Here is a 23,216-nt window from a genome sequence, read left to right as displayed (position 1 = left end):
ATGGAATAATTCATCATAAAATTCAATTGAAGAACTTAGTGTTGGGGCCACAAATGATAACTTTATCTGTGCAAATTAATTAAGTCAATTAATCATAGAAAATATTAATTGCGTGTTGAAAATGAAATAAAACAACCACAAACGAAAAATACAGAATTTACGTGGAAAACCCTTTATGGTAGAGAGAAAGACATACGCTAAATTTTAAATTAAATCCACTATAAAAAAAAAAAATCAGGTATAATCACTCTCAAATTAATTATGAATTTGAGATAACGATTAAGAAATATCTAAATTATTTCTCTAGCCAAAACTTTACAATACTCTGAATCAATACAAAAGAAATACCTTTTTATATAATTTTTGAAATATACCTCGATGATGTTGATAATACACAATGATGAATTAAAGACCAAAGAAAAATCTGAGCTTTTTTTCATTGATTTGCATAGAAAAAAAAAATCTCTGATGCGTAATCCTTGCTTTGTTTGTGTGTTACATCCAAAAACTTACAAAAAAAAAACCATATTTTTATCTCTTTATAGCAAAGAAATGAATGCAAAACATATTTATATTTATTTATAACATGGTCGTCAATGTAAAATCAAATTTTATAAGTAATTATCCTATCTTAACGGGAATTAAATAAGTGATTTACCATTCTTCAAATCTCAAATAACCTGCCTCCACTCTACACAATTTTTTTTATTATTATTTAATAAAAAAAACATATTGGACCTTTAAATCTGTTAGGGCGAAAACATAGAGAGGACTGTGGGCAGTCTTTATCAGGAGGAAATGAAATTCAGAAAACAAGTCGACAAGGATACTTTAAAATAAGAGGACCAGTATGTAGTACTGGTAGATGATTAGAAGGAATTAGGGATATGCCAGAGAGAGGTGGACCATGCTTTGCTTTTTAGAAAACCTCGTCAACCAGTAATTGGTTGTTAGATGCATGAATGTGAACTTAATATCATGTTTGACTGCTGCCCTTTTCGCTTGTCTGCAGCCAGGGACAGGTATAAATCATGCAGGAAAAATATGTACAAAGCAATCTAAAGTAGGCCAGTGGGTGTAGATTTGCCTAACTTGTAATAAAATGAAGAAAGGATGGTGAATTGAAAGGTCTAATTATCAGTGAATATCATATGCTTGAGACCGAGGTCTTCGACAGTACTTGAACTAGGTTTCTGTTTGATGATAAGCCCTACTTTTGTGGGTGTGGAGAAATCTGCGGCTGGATATGATATCAATGGTGGAAAAATAAAGTGTATTTTTTGGGTACTTCGGCCAAGTTGAATATGAACAGTAGGTTTATAACACTTTCTACGTTTTGCCACGCAGAGTGATTTGATATTTCGTATAATAATTGGTAGGGTCGAAAAAGCAACTTTCTTTGGACATCTCAGCTCCTATCTTCATAGATTCTTATGTTGGTCTTCAACACGAGAGTTGGACTTTTTTTTTTATTATTATTAGTTGTGTTTTTTAGTGTCGGCTATTTTTACTTTTATATATTTAGTTACTTTTTTCTCGTTTACAGTATCAACCCTAATGCATTCTTGTGAAGTTTTCACAATTCCCCAGACTGCAGAATCAATTCATGTTGTTCATCAATTTTTGTGCTTCACTTCTAGAAACCAATTTGGAAGAATTGCTTGCCAAGATTTCTGTGTCATGTGTATACTCAGTGTTCTTGGTTTTCTTCCTTTCACTGGCCTTTGTCGCCGTCCAAGGCAGATTAAGCAGAAAAATAATAACTAATAATCTTTGCATGCAGCTTTTCCTTTTCCTCCTTCTATTTTAGGTTTCTGATGTTAAACCTAAACGTTTCTTTCGTTAAGAGAACAACTGTTGCCCGTGGAATAATCAACAGACATAAAACGACAAATCGTCCTTTACAGTGAACACTGGAAGACAAATCATAAGCCGTCTTTTCTTACATTTACAAGTCTACTAAGCAGGCTGGTCGGTTACGGTTTCCACACCAAGTAAAATCAAGAAAATGGTTAAAGAATTGGGATTCTATACATGAGAGCGGGAGTTTATATCTCCTTCGGCAATATTTTAAGATTAACTATCTTGATTTAATAATTATGAAATTATTTATTGGATCTATGATTAAATTTGAATCGAATTTATTTGAGTTTAATTCAAATAAATATGAAATGAGTTTAGTTTAAATGAGTTCGAGTATAAGAATTCAATATTTTTGAAATCAAACTTAAATAGCTCATCAAATTTATGAGTCTAAAAAAATTCAATATAGAACGAGGTTATTTTAATTAAAATACATTAAAATGATATTGTTTTATTGTCAAACCGAGCTTAAAACTCAATTCATGCTCAAGTTTGACTCATTTGAAACAAGTTAAACTTAAATACCTATGAAACTAGTTTGATAAGTTTGAGTTTGAGTTCAAACTCGAGTTTAATTCTACTCAAATCAAATTGAGTTTAACTTAAGTGAGTTCAAACTTAATTCTATTTGAATTTAATCTTAATTAAATCAAATATTTTACCTGTGTGATATAATTAGTTCAACCTAATAACGTTTTCCAACTCAAATAAGGTCTTTGAAATAAGTAAATTAGTAGTATTGAAGAGTTAACTTTCTTGTTGGTTCGGATCTATATCCGACAGGCGTGTGATCTTACGCCACACATAGTATTGTGGGTCTTGAAGATATCTCCTGCATCTGGGTATGTTATAAATGGTGGATATGGAAAATTTTGCTTTGTGTTATCTGTTGCTTTATATTCACCCAAAATTTACACAGGGGAACTCTTTGTGCTACCTTTTCATATATGTTTTTAGATTATTTATGGTTAAAATTTTATTTGTTTGTTATGCTCCAAATCCATACCTATCTATCAAGAGGCTAATATAAGTTCAAATCAAATATAGATCCTGACAACTTAGAAACAAATATTGGATGTAACCCGGTTTGGTTAACCAAAATGAGATCATGTGTTCTATCTTTTAGTTGTATTGACCTCATAAACAATCTGATTTTTATTTTTTTTACAAAATTTATGGAAGTAATTAAAACGAAAAATTATAAGATCATTGTTTTACATGATAAAGAGAATCAGGTTGTTCTTGATTTGTTTTATATTGTAAAGGACAAGACAGGGGAGAATATGAACCAAGTCGACCCTAAACACTTCTTAACTCAAGTTCTGTTCGAATGAAAAATAGTTTAGCTTGAATTCGTCAACCAACATTAAAGATAGTTTTAGTTTGATTCGAATAAAAATAATTCGATTCAAGTTTGATTTGAATTTATAATTTAAATTTATAACTCAAATATATGACTCAAATTTATGGTTCGAATTCGTAACTCGTTGACAAAACGATATTGTTTAATAATTACTTAATATAATTCGAATCAAGTTATGAGTCAAGTTCTAATCAAATCAAATCATCTACTTAGCTTGTGAGCTAAATCAAACTGAACTTTCTAACTCAAATTTAGTTCAGTTTCAAAATAAGTTGAATCTCTTAGCTCGAATTTGACTTAAATTCAAATTGAATCAACTTTCAAATTTGAATTAATTCGGTTCGGGTCCAGCACTAGGACAAGTGATCCCTTACTAGAACTAATATTTAAAGGACCGTAGAGCCATTCCTCGTTGCAAAATATGAACAACTGAGCATTTATTATGGCGAATGCACTGAAACTGCCGACCTCTGGGAATTCTTTAATTCTAGGGTTAAATTTTTTTTACCATTTTCCATTTCCACTCCCATTTACCCAAGGTTACTGTAAACATGGGTGATCTCACCCAATTACTATTGAGTTACAGCATCTTCTCGTTAGAGTGGTCTAGGGTTAAGTCGAGAAAAGTGGGTGGCCGGCCTCCTATCATCTTGTTGAGTTTTTCAAGGGAAGTTGAGAGTGACTTGTATTTGAAAATAAGGATGTATATATAAAGAAATGATGAACGTGCTTTAAATGACGATTGTTTAGTGGAAATCCATGACAATTTTGGCACAAATTTTTGGCATGTTATTCTTCAATCAAGACCAAAATTCATGATTGATCAAGCAATCTACAAAGATATATACTTCATTCTTTTATAAAAATGGTAATTTGGTTCACAAAACCATATCTTTTGCTTGTCTCTCTTCAAACGAAAAAGAGATTTTTCGATAAAGACAAAAACGGAGATAAAGACAAGAATAAGGATGACTAAAATCTCTACAGTCAAAGATAGAAAGAAATATATCTTCAATCGGTTTCTTTGCCTACATATTCTTTAAAGCTTCACATATTGAATTACCCTTTAAAATTTAGAATGATTACATATATATCATAATACCTAATAAATATTATATTATTATTTCAATGGGAATGGGAGGAAAAGTGCAGAGAATATTTTTCATGAGAATAGGAAGATAAATTTTCTCTATAGAAAGGGGACGAAAATTCTAGACTTAAGTTATTAAATTTCTATCCACTTTGTTGTCATTTCTATTCATATAATTGTGTTTATGCTGACTAAAACAACTATTAAGACCTCATTGAAATTTTTTTATTTTGAAGAGCTTCATCGTACACGTACACAACTCTCTCTCTCTCTATATATATATATATATTGTATTAATAGAATAATATTATATGTATATTTTTTTGTTATACAATTCATATTTATATATGATATATTATTATATGATTAAGTATTATTTTATTTTTATTTTAAAATTATTTAATTATATAATAATATATTAATTATGTATATAAATTATATATAAAAAATAAATACATAATTTTTATTGTCAATAATATTGCTCCCATGGGACTCCCACTGATTAGATTAGATATAATTGAGATTCTGTATTTTGATTAAAGGTTAATGACAATCTTAGTGCATTAATTTCTTCTCAGAAATCATAATTACGTTTCCAATTCTCTTTCTTGGTGGATCGTCCTTTATATAATAAATATACGGATAACTCTCCAATAGAGCCAGAGACAGACCCCACGAGGCACCATCAAAGGTTTCAGATTTCTTATAATTAAAATATTATAACCTGTGTAATTAAAATTATTATTATTTGCACATGTTAAAACCTGTGTAATTCATCAGCTGCAAACTGTGGATTAATAGAGCCAAAACAAGCTGTAGTTAGAGCCTAACCCATAATTAATTTTGGTCGGCGGCCCCATAAATTAAGACTCGGAATTATAAGGTAGGTTTGCAGGAATCTTCCTCCTGCCGTTTGTTGCTTATAATCTTCCAATATGGGTGTCTTGATTCCATGTTTAAGATGATTTTTATCTCTGCTTGGTCACAGGAAATTGCGGGTCAACACAGACTGAGCTGAACTCGAGTTTAACTCTAATAGAAAACAGTTTAACTCAAATTTGTTAAATCAGAATGGTTTGAATTTAACTTAAATAAAAAAAAGTTTAATTTAATTTGAATTTATAATTTAGATTCATAGTTTGAATTTCTGACTTAAAATCATATATTTAAATTATAAATTTGAACCGAATTAAGTTATAAATTTGAAATAATTTGAAGCATAAATGCAAACCGAATTGACTCATACATTTAAACTATTTATTTGAATTATGAATTTGAATTAAATCAAATATCTCTTAACATGAATTTAATTTAATTTAAAAACTAATTAAATTTTTTAATTTGAATCTAATTTAAATTTAAATTAAATAAATTCATACTGAATTTAATTAAATTGAGCAACTTTCAAGAGTGAATAGACTTGGTTGGGATCAGTCCTACGGGAAACTCCATGGTAAGACGTCTGGATATGATGAAGTTGTCTTTCCTGGAAGGAGAAATTACAGCACATGCAGCATGAATCTGTCGAAACACTTTGACTGAGTCAACTCGTGACTTTTTTCCTCCGTTAATTCTCACGGTTACAGGAGCCCAAACTTCCAAATTAACTAGCTGAAAACGGTTGAAGCTTCTCTTCTACAATCATAACAGTTACTCTCTTCTCTTTCATACATCTTCTGTTTCTAAATTTAATTATAATAATAAACTAATGGAAATGGCGACACAGTACCATATCTACAGCAACTACCACCTGTTAAGTTCATGAATCCAACCTCTCCTCCTTCTCCTATATAAACCCCAACCCACTTCTCAACTCTCACACAATTCAGTCATTCATTCTCCATCTCTGAGTGAACGAAAGAAATTATACTAAACTAAACACAATGCCTTCTTCTTCAACTTGTGTTGTCTCCAAATGCACCATTTACCCAGATCAAAAATCAAGAATCAAAAAGTTAAGGCTTTCTGTTTCTGATCTTCCTATGCTCTCTTGTCAATATATTCAGAAAGGGGTTCTTCTCTCAAATCCTCCTTACTCTGTAACCGAGTTTGTTTCTTTCTGTAAACAGTCCCTCTCCGCCACTCTTTCTCACTTCCCTGCTTTGGCCGGCCGTCTCATTACCGACTCTGAAGGCCATGTTAGTATCATCTGTAATGACGCCGGAATTGACTTCATTGAAGCCAAAGCTACCTTTTTTAATGTTTATAATCTTCTGTCTCCGCTCGATGTTCCTGATAGTTTTAAAGAGTTCTTTACTTTCGACAGAACGCTTAGTTACGCTGGCCACAACAAGCCGTTGGCTGCCGTTCAAGTGACAGAGCTGGCTGATGGTGTTTTCATTGGCTGCACTGTTAATCATGCTGTTACGGATGGCACTTCGTTCTGGCATTTCTTTAATACATTTGCTGAAATTTGCAAAGGAGTGAAGAAAATCTCGAAATCTCCGGATTTTTCTCGTGACACCGTGTTTGACTCACCGGCCGTTCTGAAATTCGCAGCCGGTGGCCCCAAAGTTACTTTCGCTGGCGACAAGCCGTTGCGTGAGAGAATTTTTAGTTTCAGCAGAGAAGCTATTTTGAAACTGAAATTCAGAGCCAATAACGGAATTTTGAAAACCAAAACGACCAATTCCGCGATTTTGGGGAAGCAAAGTAACGACAGTTGGTTAACCGCCGTTAACGGAGACATAACGTCAGCTCTGGAAACTTTATTGAAAAACAATACAAACCGTACGGCGGAGATTTCCTCATTTCAGTCATTATGCGCGCAGCTGTGGAGGTCCGTCACACGTGCTAGGAAACTCGCGCCAACTAAAACGACGACGTTTCGCATGGCCGTAAACTGTCGACGCAGGCTGGAGCCGAGACTTGACCCACACTACTTCGGCAACGCGATACAGAGCATCCCCACCGTCGCTCCAGCCGGCAAGCTCTTGTCAAGTGACCTCTCTTGGGGAGCCGATATGCTACACAAGAACGTGATAGCTCACGACGACGCGACGGTACGGCGAGGCGTAGCGGATTGGGAACGGGAGCCGAGACTTTTCCCGCTAGGGAACTTCGACGGTGCATCAATCACGATGGGCAGCTCACCGAGATTTCCGATGTATGATAATGATTTCGGGTGGGGCCGACCATTAGCGGTGAGAAGCGGCAGGGCGAATAAATTTGACGGAAAGATCTCGGCGTTTCCCGGCAGAGAAGGAAACGGGAGCGTCGATCTTGAGGTTGTGTTGGCCCCTGAAACCATGTTTGGGCTTGAGAATGATTTGGAATTTATGCAGTATGTTTCATAATGGAATTTTTATAATTTTCTGAAAGCAAGCAAATTTCAAGCCTTGAGCTTGAGCCTTGCTTTGTCTGTAATCTTTATCTTCTATGATTTTCAATTGAAAGTTTCAAATTTCTCAGAAGTTCTGTTATGAGTTTTACCCAGAAAAATGACAGGTGATCGCACTGTGATTCTTAAATTCTGGATTTGGCAACGCCTCTGTTAACCATTTGCACCCACGTTTGAAGGTGTTATTTTTGTTGTGGCTTAAATGGTGTGCATTTTACCTTACTGAAATTATAGAACAAGTCATTGAACGCTCTAAACTGCTTCTCTGGTGACAAACCAGCAAGATCTTTCATGGTAAAGTTTGTTTTAGTACCAGTAGGAACCGAAATCGGAAGAGAGGCAAAAGGGCACTTGCTAATCTGGCTGTGTTGAATGAGCAGTAGTGTACAAGAAGGTTCAGCAAGATAATTTGTTTATGCTCGTTAGTATTCATGGTATTATTTAAATTAACCACAATACTCAACCCAAAAAAATATATACCAATAATGGTGGTACTTCCCTAAAAGGCTTCTTTTTAAGCCCAAAGAAAGTCTACAATGACTATTGATGCTTTGAGGATTTTGCTCTTCTTTCTTTTCTCCCAAGTTTTTGCAGCAAAATCATGTGGGTACTTCTGGTGATGGGAAGATAGGTTTTGCCAGCCATTGTGTAGGTCTCAATAGCTGAGCTGTCTCTTGTTTCGCCAGAACGATATGGCAGCATTATATTGTTCGCGGAATATCTTTCTAGTGGCTGCCTTCCAGTGACCAGCTGCTTTCCCCATAGTTTCTCTCAATTCTTTTCTGTGTAACAGAGGCTCCAATTTTCTCAAGCAGTCTTCAAGATCACCTGGATTGAGGAGATAGCCAGTTTTGCCCTATTGACCTTCAGGAATTATATCAGGGATTCCTCCAGCACGAGCTCCCACCACAGGAATTCCTGAAGACGTGGCTTCCTTATAAACCAGTCCAAGAGTGTCTCTGATTCTAAAGGCATCACAAAAACATACCCACTGGCATATGTTAGAAATTTCTTGATGTAGGCTGGTGTTAATTATGATTTTTGATTCAATAAAATTAGATAATTGAATAGTCCAATGATAATTTATAGATAGGTTTGAGTGATTAATAAGGATAAGCCTAATACACTTAAAGTTATGATCTGGGTGGACAGTACAAGTATGGGTCGTAAAGTTTATTGGACCTTGATGGGGGGTCAATTAACCTACTATAAATTAGCTAGGTCCCTGTTCCAAAACCTAATGCAGAATAAATGCAGTATAACTTATCCATTCAAAGCTGTCATTCAGAGAGGTTTTTGGAGTATAAGACCAAGTCACATCGAGAGGTGATCTCGATAGATAATTTCAAGTGATTTCAATAAGTTTTTCAATTTCAAATTGTTTGAAGATCCATGTATTCCTAAAACCCTAAAGTTTAATTCAGTATTTTATAATCTATGTGTAGATCTTGGGATTGAAATTGAATGATTCATTTTATTTTGTTCTATGAAATAAATCTAACATGTGGTATCAGAGCAATACACATTAGATTATGAAATCTGAATTTGGGAATTAAACTCTAAATTTATATTTTGAAAACCCTAAATCTAGTGTTTTAAAGTTTCTTTATTGTCTTTAATAATTCTATTTCTGAATTAGGACTTTTTGATTTAGGAGTAAGGCTTAATTTTTTTTTAATGATTAATTCAATTTCAAATTAGAGTGTATTAAAATCCAATTAGGATTTATTTTGGTTTGCTTTTGAAATTGGGAATTCAAATTAATCCATCAAACATTGAAATCGGTGTTATGAATTGTCTGATTTCAATAATTTGAAATTGAATTTAAATCTGGTATGTATAATATCCAACCGAAAGCCTTTTTACCTACTGAAATCGGACTTGAATGGCCGCCACATCCGACCAAATTCTTACTGCAATTTCTAGTGAAATTGAAGGCATATGAGCCACTGTCGAGATGAGTCATGACCTCACACCCATACTGCTTCAATCAAAAGTACCGATTGATGTAGGATCAAAGAGCAAACCATCTGCCAGCGTCGTTGTCTCTTCCTTAATTTGCTGCCACTTACCGGCACAAATCTGACTCCTTAATCTGGGCATATCAACCGTGGACATCAGACGCTCAAAACCCCTCTAGGATTTGATAGAATAGATGATCGAAAACCTAGAATTAGGTCGCCGAAGTCACGAATTGAACCTAGGGTTTTGTTTTATTTGCTGGTCGAAACCGGGTTAGGAAAACCCAGAATCCAACCCTTAAAAAAATGGGTAAAGTCCACCCAGATCAAAGTCAACGGGTTGAGTAGCAACCCATAAACCCAACCCAAGGCGTGTGATATTTACGCGGGTGAAAGATGGATGAAAAGTGTGTCTCGTGTGTGCAGGCGCGTGGAGGGTTGCATCTGCCCGTGGACGCGCGTGAATGAATCTAACGGCGCATGCAAGAGCGTGGAGCATGTCTTGAGGCGCGTGCAGGAGCATGAATTATAGTGGAAGCGCATGACAATCTTCTAGAAGACGAGAAACTGTTCTAGTAACCCATGAGGCATGTGGAGTGCTTCTGGATAGGCATGAGAAGCGTGAACGTGCTCTGAAGGTATGTTCGGTGTATTGGCAATTCCTAAAGGCACATGCAAGTTTGTATTTTGTATAAATAACATGTAAGGTTTTCTGAAAGCATGTTAATGCATATGAATGGCAGATTATATTGAGTGGGCTCATGTAATAGTGTGTAATTTGTTTCTAACATGTGCATATGTGTGCATAAGGAATCATTTGGACATGTTTGTATGTGTCAAAGTCCTTTGATAGCATGTAATAAAGTTTTAAAGTTTTTTTTTGGATACGCAAAACACATGAAAGGTTTTATAGGGTGCATGTGAGTATATGAAAGTTAGTTACACACATTAGTGAGTGTCAAACCCTAAGGCAGCTCATGAAACCCAATGAGAACATGTGATCGTAAGTAATTTAAAGGTTTGAGGATGCATGTTACAACATATGAAAAGCGAACAACAACCCTTGAATAACATTAAAGACAAATAGTAGCATGTGAATGGGTTGTGACAGCATGTACAGACATATTAGACACCTTATAAATCTCCATTTGAAATGAATTGAATTTTAAGTTAACTATTATGGCATAAAGTACTCCCTTAAAGTAAAAATTATTGTTCAATGAGATTGATGCAATAATTTGAGGAAGATTGTCAGAGAAAATAAAGTATTATGTCTCATTAAATCTTACTTAGGGCAATAATATTTAGTATCATTGGAATATTTTATGAGTTTTCATGATAGTAGTTACTAAAGTGATAAATTATTGAGACTTACAAAATTTTCCCTTCGGTAATGATACATTTTTTGGTTTTTAAAGCATAAGGTTAATTTTGGAAATGCATTGGTCATGAAGAACTCAATACACCCAAAGGTGATTAGGCTTATTCAATTGACATGTGTTTTCCTATTAAATAGAGGAGGAACAATGGTCTAGAAAGTTTTATCTGCCCAAAGGTGATTTTTCTTTCGAAAACCACATGTTCTGAAAGTCCTTATATGACTTTAACCTTGTATTTGGGATCCTAATAGCATGTCATTTTTTTGCCCAAAGGTGATTTAATGATGATGCACCAACAATCCCTATGAGGTGTGGCTTATACAGTTTTAATGCTACTTTAATTATTGTCTAATGTGAATTTATTGCAATACTTAATTAAAATTGTTAGAGATAACTCAGTGTTGTATCTCATGAAATCTTAATTTTAGCAGTATTATTTAGTCTCAGTAGAAGTTATTGTAAGTTGTCAAACTATTTAATTGACAAAACAATGCATTCATTGAAGCTTGCAAAATTTCTCTATTCGGTGACAGAGACATTTTTCAATTGACACATACAATTTCCTGCCCAAAGGTGGTTATTGTATGTTAAAATTGATGGTCGCATAAGGTGTTTGTGGAACTACATTGGTCATGAAAAATTCAATTCACCCAATGGTGGTTGTAATTTTTCAATTGACATATGTTTTTCCTATTGATGTGAAAGGGAGGAATAACCTAGGGGGTTTATCTGCCCAAAGGTGATAAACTTCTCAAAAGTTATTTGTTCTTTTTATTTGTAACCTTATGCTCGAGGATCCTAATTATATGTCATATTCTCTGTCCAAAGGTGATTATATGATGATGTGTCTGGAACCCTCATGAATAATCACTTATGAGGTTTTCAAGCTATTTGTTGTCAATAATATTACTTATTGCATCCCATCATTGATAGATTTCATTATTATGAACAATAATAATAAAACCACAATTGAGGTCCTAATTGACTCTAACTTTAAAGAGTTAGAGATAAAAGTTGATTTTGCACTGCTAATTAAGGATATATTTTTGGCCTAGTGAGTTAATGAACTATCTAAGCTTAAGATGAAAGCCCGATTGAATAAAAAGATTTCAAGGTTGAGTGGGAGAAATCAATCAAGTTAAGGTTGCTTGTCATAAGGAATCTCTTGTTGATAACCTCGTTGGAGGTTTATCTTGAGAATTGCTAAATATCTCACAATATTAGAGATACTCTTTAATTAGTAAGACTTTGAGAATGTATGGTGGTGCCAAAGGAGTCAAAGATTGATGGGTATGTGTTAGTTTTCAAAAGGCACCATAAGACTCACTTTTGACCTTAATCAAATTAAGATTAGTTATGGTTTAGAATCAGATATAAAGTACTATTAATCTGATTCATAAATATCCTCAAATAAGGAACGCATAGAATGAAGGAGCATTAATGGTAAACTAGGTTGTTCAAGCGATCCTAATTATAAAGGAAGAACAATAATAAGAAGTATTAGTTTTGATTGTCTAAATAAGGTTAAGATTTTAAACGTGAAGTTGATCAATAGATAAAGGCTAGGTGAGTGGGGGTCTATGTTTAGGTTTGAAAATTGTATGGTCATTAAGGTTAGAAATATGGTCATAATGGATATTTTATTAAAATTTTCAAGATCTTGGGACTCCAAAATGGTATTGCTATAAAACTTAATCTTAGGCTTGAAGTTACAATGAGAAGTAAATATGGGTAAGTGTTCATGGGGTAAAGTTGTCAAAATAACTTAGTATTTTCTTAATGGATTTCTTTATATATATGTCAAAATTATTACCCCAAACTAAGGTACTAAAGTGATTGACATCCAATTCTTGAAATGTTATAAGATTTGATAATGTCATGGCTAAAATCAATAGTGAGAGTCAATAAAGATTACAAAGTCTAATAGAACTTGAGATCACCTTAAAAGACGTTTCCCTAAATAATTGACAACTAATCTTATAGTAGATAAGTCAAATATAGTTGATGAAGGTATGACAATTTTGATAAGATTGTCTATTATAAAAGGATGATTTGCTATCATCAAAAATTATTATACGTATCTCAGCAAAGGAGACCCTATGACATTGAAAGCTCATTTGGATTAGAGTTATAATAAGTGAATGTCAAAGTTATCTCTCTGAATAAAAAAAACCTTAGTAAAGGAGTTTGTATGGTGTAATCAGGTCTGTCAAAAGTATAAGGGATTAAGTATTTGGTATGTGATCTTGAGAAGTTTATCTACGATTAAATAAACATATTGACAATAGTATCTCAAATTTAATACACTGCAATTGCTCATAACTTCATATGAAATGAATTGGATCAATATAAGAACATGAAGATCAGTGGGAGCAAATTTATTTTACAGTATGGTTCGATATATTGATAGTGGCAATATGAATGTGTTCCATGAGATTAACTCAATCTTATCCAAGATGTATGATGTGAAGGATCTTCAAAATACATCATTTGTTCTTGGTATGAAGATCCACTATGAAAGAACTTGTGAACTTAGTGGTTTATCTAAAGTACGTACTTGAAATGTGTGTTTAAAATGCTTAATATGAAAAAAATTTAGGGCAAACAATGTATTAAGTAGTCACTAAATGGTTCATGATGTATGATTTTCAATTTACACCTCTCAAATCCAAGGTTAATTATTTGGTCGTGGGTTAAGAGGTAATAAGATATCTGCAAAAGATCAAATTTTGGTGGTTATAAAATGATCTAAAATCTATTTTAGGATATATTCTCATACTCGCTCAATGGCCTATATTTGGAAAAGTACTAAATAGTCGTGTGCAACAGCATCAACCATAAACATTCAATTTATAGCTTACCATAGAGTAGCTTCTTGAGCGTGTGGTTGAAGAATTACTTCAATAAACCAATTAGTGTCAACTCTTTAGTAGTGCAATTAGGTAAAAAACCATTGATAAATTGAGACATACAAAATAAAATATATTACAATCAAGAACCTCATAAAGAAATGAGACATTAGCTAAAATATAAAATGCAAAGTTGATAAAGCTTAAACCCCTAACCAAATGAGTAAGACCTATAACCCATAAAGTCATATTTAAATATAAGGGTGTTTAAGGTCTTTTGACATTTACGGTTAGTGGGAGTATTTTATTATCATTGTTTTTATTTATATGGTTTGTTATTTATTATTTATTTATTGATCATGATCATGTTGACATATTTATTTGTTTATGAATGTATACGCATATATATGATTAAAGTACAACATATGTCTCAAGATAAAGTTTCTCTTGAGTATAATAGTTGTATGTATATGTTTCACGAGTCTCAAGCAAGGTTGAAACATACAGACTTCGTTGGAAGTAAAGAGATTTCTCTTGTTTCTTCTGAAACATAAGGTTAAAGAGAAATCATAAAAGAGGACTGACAGAGATATAACACATGTTTGTGATCACATTGTTGGATGTTATTTCTGCCACACTCCCAGATTTGATCCATGTTGATTTGATTATTAGTAATTGTGATCAAGGATAATCTTATGTTGATAAAAAACATAAGTGATGTCTTGGTTCGTTATTAATGGTCATATTAACTAGATTGTTTATTAAAGTGTAATTTATCTTTGGACTATTTTGTTTTTTAAAATAGTGGCCACTTTACCGAGAGTCAAAATTGTTTTCCTTTTCTTAAAATAAAATAAAAAATAATTAATGTTGCCCAAGTGGGAGAATGTTAGAAATTTCTTGATGTGGGCTAACATTAATTATGATTTTTGATTTAATAAAATCGGGTAATTGAATAGTCTAATAACAATTTATAGATGGACTTGAGTGATCAATAAGGATAAGCCCAATACACTTAAGGTTATGATTTAGGTGGACAACACAAGTGTGGGTCTTAAAGTTTATTGGACTTTGATAGGGGGTCAATTAACCTACTATAAATTGGCTAGGTCCCTGCTTCAAAACCTAATACAGAATAAATGCAGTATAGCTTACCCATTCAAAGCTGTCATTCAGAGAGGTTTCTGGAGTAGAAGACCAAGTCACATCGAGAGGTGATCTCAACAGATAATTTCAGGTGATTTCAATAGGTTTTTCAGTTTCAAATTGTTTGGAGATCCAGGTGTAAATCTGTGACATAAACTAATGGCAGTCTTGTAAATAAGGAGCAAAGTTTGAGCAAAGTTTGGGCTATAGTTATTGTCCAGGGATAGTTTTGTCTTTGCTGGGTTTAATGCCTTAACCAATGGTTTATAATCATTAGTTGGTTTTAGAAAAAAGAGAAGAGAAAGGCATTCCGTGGGCTGTTTTCTTTTAGATGAAAATAGGCTGCCTTTTGGATGAAATATTTTTCTCTTTGGATTCTTTAATTCTTCTCTGCTAGGGTTTACAAGAAATACATCAGTCCACTGTTTTTGCTTAGATCTAGTTGTCTAAACACTTGAGTCAGTGTACAAGGTCGTTGTGGTGCTTGGGTTTAGGAAGGATTCGAGTCGAAAGGTTGGATTCGTTTCCATTTGTGTCTGTAATGCTAGATCGACTTCTAAATCTATAAGTTGTACTATTTTTCTTACAAATTAGTGGATTTGCTAGAGGATTCCTCTGCCTTGGATGTAGGGTTCTAATCTTTCGAACCCGAACCAAGTAAATATTGGTGTGTTGACTTGTGTATGGTTTATTATATGATTCTTGTGTAAATTCTTGACTGAAAATCGATCCGAAACTCTGATTAATATTCAAACTCGGTAAAATAAAACATTAACAAGTGGTATCAGAGCACTCTTGAGTTGAATATTGTTATTCTTGTTTGAGGAAATTGTTTGGAGTGTTTCTTGGTTCAAGATTTGTTTATCTTGTTATTCTTTACATTCTGATATTGTTGTTTTGAAAGAGCTGAAATTATTTTTGCTTGCTATTTGTTCTCTGTTTGCCGATTGTGACTATACTGTTCATGTGTTAGATATTTTGTCACTGTGACTTAAAGAAATAAAATAAATAAATAGCTTGCTTTGATCTCTTTCTGTTATTGTGGCTTGTAAAGAACTGGATTAGTAAATACTTGATTAACAATGGGTTAAACAAAAATTGATGTTGAGAGATTTGATGGGAATGGTGATTTTAATATATGGAGAAAGAAAATGCATGATGTTCTTGTTCATCAAAAATGTGCTAAGGCATCGGGTGGTGAATCTGCTCTCCCTGAAAATATGGACCCTGATATGAAATCTGAAATTTTAGAAACTGTATATAGTCTTCTTATCTTGCATTTATCTGATAATGTCTTAAGACAGATTGATAATAAAAACACTACTGCAAAGATTTGGTTGAAATTAGAGTCACTGTATATGACTAAGTCTCTAACTAATAAAATCTACCTGAAAGAACAATTGTTTGGTTTTAGAATGAATTCTAATAAATCTCTTGATGATAATCTGGATGAATTTAATAAAATTGTCATTAGTTTGGCTAACATAGAAGAGAAGATATCTAATGAAAACCAAGCAATAATCATCTTGAACTTTTTACCTGATTCTTTTAAAGATGTTAAAGTTGCAATAAAATATGGTAGGGAGTCTTTATCTTTAGATGATGTATTGGGTGTCTTAAAATCAAAAGATTTAGAAATTAAATTTGAAAGAAAGGCAATCAATGAAGGGCTTCAGGTTAGAGGTAGGACTGAAAAGATAAATAATCAAAAAAATAGAAAAACCTCTAGATCCAAAGCTAAAAGTAAGAAAACTTGTTAGCAGTGTCATAAAAAGGGTCATTTTAAGAAGAATTGCCCAGAGAAAAAGAAATTGTATAATAATAATAACAATTATGAAAACCTTGACACAGTAAATTTCCTAGAAGGGTATGAGAGTGCTGAGGTTCTTACATTAACAGAGAGAATGTTTAGTGAGGAATGGGTTATGGATTCAGGCTGCACTTTTTACATGACACCTAGGAAAGATTGGCTAACTGACATTAAATACTTGAATGGAGGTAAAGTATTAATGGGAAATGATGAGTCATGTGATGTTATTGTTGTTGGTAGTGTCAAATTTAAAATGCATGATGGTTCTATTAAAATTCTTGAAAATGTGAGGTTGATGCCTAATCTAAGGAGGAATTTAATCTCTTTAGGTACTTTAGATTCAAATGGATATGCTTTTAAATCTGAAAATGGTGTTCTTAAGGTAATGAGAGTGTCCTTAGTGGTTATGAAAGGGAAATTGAATCAAGGACTGTATATCTTGGAAGGTTCTATTGTGTCAGATTCTATGAATTTAAATCCTAAATCTGATAAAACTGTTTTGTGGCATAAAAGACTTGGACATATAAGTGTTGCTGGATTGCATGAACTTTGTAAACAGAAATTGATTAATCTTGATAAGATTGGTAATTTGGATTTTTGTGAAAATTGTGTTCTGGGTAAGTCACATAAACTTAAATTTGCCTCTGCTACTCAAAGAACTAAAGATGTTTTAGAGTATATACACTCTGATTTGTGGGGATCTCCACAGATCCCCAAATCTTTGTCTAATTCTCATTACTTTATAACCTTTATTGATGATTACTCTAGAAGGGTATGGGTGTATTTTTTAAAACATAAGGATCAAGCCTTTGATTGTTTTAAAGAATGGAAAACACTTGTTGAGAATCAAACTAACAAAAAAATAAAGGTTTTAAGAACAGATAATGGATTGGAATTTTGTAATAAACATTTTTCAGATTTTTGTAAGAAAGCAGGAATACTTAGGCATAAAACATGTACTGAAACACCTCAACAAAATGGGCTAGCTGAAAGAATGAATAGAACCATTATGAATAAAGTTAGGTGTATAATGGCAGATTCAGGTTTAAGCAAAAGATTTTGGGCAGAGGCAGTTGCCACTGCATGTTATTTGATTAATAGATCACCTTCATCTGCATTGAATTTTAAAACACCTATAGAACTTTGGAATAAAAAACCACCATCATTAAGCCATTTGAAACCCTTTGGATGTCTTGCATATGTTCATGTAAATCAGGGAAAATTAAATCCTAGGGCTTTAAAAGTTGTTTTTTTAGGTTATCCTATAGGTACAAAAGGCTATAAATTGTGGTTGATTGATGATAAAAAAATGTGTGATAAGTAGAGATGTAGTCTTTAATGAATCAAAATATTATAAAGACTTGTTTGTTAGTAATCAGTCAGGACAGGTTCAAATTGAGGTGGAGACACCACAGTCTAGTTTACATAGGCAGTCTCAAGAGTCTAGTGGTGGACCTGAATTGGGTTTGGATGAAATTCATGCTTCAAAGTACGAAATCTCAGACTTGAATCAGCAACCACCACTACCGAGTCAAGAAGAAAGTTTTTGATCTGATAGTAGTCCTAATTTGTCCAATTATCAACTTGCTAGAGATAGGGTTAGAAGGGAAATTAGATTACCTTCTAGGTATGCACATGTAAATCTCATTTCATATGCATTACAGATAGGTGATGTGATAGAATGGATGAACCTATTAATTTCAAGCAAGTGTGTAAAAGTAAATACAGGGATGATTGGATGAAAGCTATAGAGACTGAGATGGCTTCTCTACAGAAAAATCACACATGGTCACTTGTAGATAGACCCAAAGGTAAGAAGGTAATTGGATGTAAGTGGGTTTTCAAAAGAAAACTCGGTAAACCTGGTGTTGAACAAGCAAGATTTAAAGCAAGAGTTGTTGCTAAAGGCTTCTCACAAAGAGAAGGCATTGATTATAATAAGGTATTCTCTCCTGTGGTAAAGCATACATCTATTAGACTAATGTTATCTGCTGTTGTTTTGTTTGATTTAGAATTATAGCAAATGGATGTTACTACTGCCTTTTTGCATGGAAAATTAGAAGAACAAATATACATGGAACAACCTGAAGGGTTTGTGAAACCTGCTAATGAAAATAAGGTTTGTTTACTTCATAAATCTTTGTTTGGTCTTAAACAGTCACCTAGACAATAGTACAAAAGATTTGATGATTTTGTTCTTTCAATGGGATTTTCTAGATGCAGTTATGATCACTGTGTTTATTTTAAGAAAATTGAAAATGGCAGTTTTGTATATTTGCTGATTTATATGGATGACATGCCTATAGCTTCTAACGATATGAATGTTTTACTTGATTTGAAATGTATGTTGAATTCTGAATTTGAATTGAATGACTTGGGTCCTGCAAAGAGAATACTAGGTATGGATATAAGTAAGAATAGATTGAAAAAATGTTTGACTTTATCTGAATCTGCTTATATTAGAAAAGTACTTGAACTATATCATATGATCAATGCAAAGTGTGTGAATGTTCCTATGGATGCTCATTTTAAATTAAAATCTATTGGATTTTTGTCTTCTGATGAATCTGATTTCATGAAGAATATACCATATTCTAATGTGGTAGGAAGTCTAATGTATGCAATGATAGGTACTAGACCTGATATAGCATATGCAATCAGTCTTATTAGCAGATTTATGAGTAATCCAGGTAAAGAACATTGGAATGCAACAAAATGGTTATTGAGGTATTTGAAGGGTACATCTGATTATGGCTTATGTTATACTGCTGATGCTACTAACCTATTGTCTGTGAAAGGATTTTGTGATTCAGATTTTACAGTTGATCTTGATAAAAGGAGATCCCTCACTGGTTATGTTTTCACCTTTGGTGGAAATGTTGTAAGCTGGAAGTGTAATTTGCAACACATTGTGGCACTTTCAACAACTGAGGCTGAATATATAGCATTAACTGAAGCAGTTAAAGAAGCATTGTGGCTGAAGGGAATTATTTCTAAATTGGGGCTGAATATTGATGTTCCAGAAGTCTTCAGTGATTCACAGAGTGCTAGTCACTTGTCCAGAAATTCTGCATTTCATGAAAGGACTAAACACATTGATGTAAGGCTGCATTTCATCAGAGATGTGTTCGCTGTTGGTAAAGTTAATGTGAAGAAAATATCAAGAGATGTCAATCCAGCTGACATCTTAACAAAGCTTGTGCCATTGAGTAAGTTTAAGGATGCCTTGAATTTGCTCAAAATTTGTTCAATGTAAATGTGTTGTGGCCTGCAGAGGAGTATTAAATATATTAGTTTTGTCAAGGTGGAGTTTGTAAATCTGTGACATAAACTAATGGCAGTCTTGTAAATAAGGAGCAAAGTTTGGGCTATAGTTATTGTCCAGGGATAGTTTTGTCTTTGCTGGGTTTAATGTTTTAACCAATGGTTTATAATCATTAGTTGGTTTTAGAAAAAAGAGAAGAGAAAGGCATTCTGTGGGTTGTTTTCTTTTAGATGAAAATAGGCTGCCTTTTGGATGAAATATTTTTCTCTCTGGATTCTTTAATTCTTCTCTGCTAGGGTTTACAAGAAATGCATCAGTCCACTGTTTTTGCTTAGATCTAGTTGTCTAAACACTTGAGTCAGTGTACAAGGTCGTTGTGGTGCTCGGGTTTAGGAAAGATTCGAGTCGAAAGGTTGGATTCATTTCCGTTTGTGTCTGTAATGCTAGATCGACTTCTGAATCTGTAAGTTGTACTATTTTTCTTACAAATTAGTGGATTTGCTAGAGGATTCCTTTGCCTTGGATATAGGGTTCTAATCTTTCGAACCCAAACCAAATAAATATTGATGTGTTGACTTGTGTATGGTTTATTATATGATTCTTGTGCAAATTCTTGACTGAAAATCGATCCGAAACTCTGATTAATATTCAAACTCGGTAAAATAAAACATTAACACCAGGTATTTCTAAAACCCTAAAGTTTAATTCAGTATTTTATAATCTATGTGTAGATTTTGGGATTGAAATTGAATGATTTATTTTATTCTGTTCTATGAAATAAATCTAACAGCATATGCCTGTGATAGCTCTTCACCTTTTAGTATCCCAGTAAACACTGCGGGCATGCCAGTGAACATATTTCCAGCTCCTCCCTGCAAAAAAAGGAAGCCATGTTCGGTAACTTGGTACACACAGGATTTAACAAATTCTTAATTTCAGACTATTGACTTAATCAGTATCAAGTAAGATTATGTCAAATGAAGCATCCAGTTTCAAAAAATTTCTCTTGATCTAGTAAGATCAACTTAAAATTTTTCATCTTTTGAGTAGATGAGCTCAGTTCCTGAGAACCTTCAAGGTCAAGTTAAAGCAGTCAACATATCCAGTTGGGTTCTCAGGCTTATAAAATGCACATAATCTTCTATGCTAATATTGTCTTAGAAAATGGCCTGCCTTGAAAAGAAGATGAGTGAGTATGCATGCACGAATTGATTACCTGTATCAACCATCTCCGACCAAAGCAAGCGCTTCTGGAAGTCCATCCATGACCCTGTGAAATCATGCACTCCAAATGTCAAAGGTTGTAAGATAATATTCGCACACAACAGTTAACAAAAAATCAAGAGCCATCATATTGAAGTTGTTAACCAAAGAAATTCCGGCTGAAACTGAATCCATAAAAAAAATTGAGAGTATAAAATGGCTACATATCAAAAAATTTCCAAGGTCAGATGTAGTTTTGTTGGACAAGAGGTGTAAAGCCAACAAATGAGTTGCTGCACCTGCCCAGTCAAATACAAGCCAGAGCTTTTGACCAATGCCTCCGGGATTTTCACCAAGGAATCCAACACCGCAACTTTTACATCCACCACAACAGGAGCAGAAGACAAACTTGGAGTTAATGATGAAAAGCATTAATACAAGCACAGAAGCAAAAGGCTGAAGGGCAAGGTAGTCCCAACAGCCCATGTTATGTCTGAACATTTTTATAATGGGCACAAAAATTTGGTATCTAATGTTATTATAACAATTAAATAGAAAAGAGACTATTTGGGGGAGAAATTTAGCAATATACAAGTTTGCTTGACTAATGAATACTACCTTTTGAGAAAAGCCAAACTCTTCTCCACTCCAAGTTGGCCAACATAGACTATTAATGGTTTCTCAGGTTCACCATTGCTGCTTAGATCAAAACATATAGCAACGAGGAAAGTGCCTTGAGCAAGGTTAGAATGGATGTTAAATATTATAAGGTTCATACCTTTGTCTCAACTCATTTCATGAGAGCAGTAGCGTGGGCGGAAGCTTTCAGAATCTACGACCTTATTCCAAGGACGAATCTGATTGGCTGAAACAAAGAAATAGCCACTTACGGATACTGTTGGAAACAGATAGTAAAGAAAGATAATAGAAGAAAAATCTCACAAAATAGAAATCATCAAACAATGATTAAGAAAATTACTAATTGCTGTCATTTGAGAATGCTGAACTAGTTATTAAATATAATTATATATGAAAACCTCTTATGATATTTTTGTTAAAACTAGTGATTCTCCATACAGCAGGATCACATCTTTTTTGCTTTGAGAGAGCAATAATGATCTTTTATTTTGGTTTTTGCTGTTCTTCCTGCCATCTGATGCTTATGAAATTAAATTTCTCAAATAGTTAACAAAGAAGTTCGGAGAAACAACTTACTTTCCTACTTTGAAATATCTGAAGTCTGAGTATCTAGTTCAGCATCTTCAGTACTTAATAATTTGCAAATTAGTGTCAGGCTTCCGAAGGGACACAAGAAAATTTCTGCATGAGAAGAAATTTCTACAAGTTATATGACATTTTGATGTGGGGTTTGAAAAAGCCAGCTGCTTAGTTTGGAACAGCAATGGAATCAGGAGCTTGTGCCACGCAGAGCTCCATTAGGCTCTTTGTTGTTTGATAGTTGCAATTTGGATTAAATCCACAGCCAAGAAAATCAAGGGTCAACAAACAATATGACAGCACCTAGGACACTTTAGTCCATTGATTTGCATAATCTTGCAATTGGGCTCAGGTAAGTCTTGTGTGGTGCAATGTTAAAACTACTCTCATAAACATGAAAGTCAAATAATAGCCAGATGCAGGTTATTTAAAAAATGTACCTCATCCCCCATTTCTCTTAAATATCTAATAAAATTCTGGAAACAGTTTTTATATCCTGATATATATCTGCAAATTCAAGGGGTAACAAATAACTTTCAGAAAGTGTCATTTTTAATGTACATTTAACAAATTACACAGAAAATACAGACAGAATCCACTGTCATATAGAAATTTGAAAAAGTTAACAGGATCTAGTAAAAATATACCTCATCCCCCATTTCACTAAACCATATTGCAGAATTTTCTTCCTCCCTTTCAAAAGGTTATTTTAAAATGAAAAGGATTCAA

General features: G+C 33.4%; 1 protein-coding gene and 1 pseudogene across 1 annotated transcript; one reads left to right on the top strand and one right to left on the bottom strand.

Moving 5' to 3' along the window:
* The first annotated feature begins 6,049 nt into the window (after positions 1-6,049).
* LOC123201289 (BAHD acyltransferase DCR-like) lies at positions 6,050-7,729 on the top strand. Its single transcript, XM_044616725.1, has one exon. It carries the CDS (start codon positions 6,200-6,202, stop codon positions 7,610-7,612), a length of 1,413 nt encoding a protein of 470 aa, XP_044472660.1. The 5' UTR covers positions 6,050-6,199; the 3' UTR covers positions 7,613-7,729.
* A 153-nt stretch (positions 7,730-7,882) lies between these two features.
* Positions 7,883-22,261, bottom strand: LOC123202229 (annotated as a pseudogene).
* Between the last annotated feature and the right edge of the window lie 955 nt (positions 22,262-23,216).

The sequence above is a fragment of the Mangifera indica genome, chromosome 18 (assembly GCF_011075055.1).
Source record: "Mangifera indica cultivar Alphonso chromosome 18, CATAS_Mindica_2.1, whole genome shotgun sequence".
NCBI lineage: Eukaryota > Viridiplantae > Streptophyta > Magnoliopsida > Sapindales > Anacardiaceae > Mangifera > Mangifera indica.
Note: the sequence above shows the minus strand (reverse complement) of the source record. Positions and strands in the feature narration are given on the sequence as shown.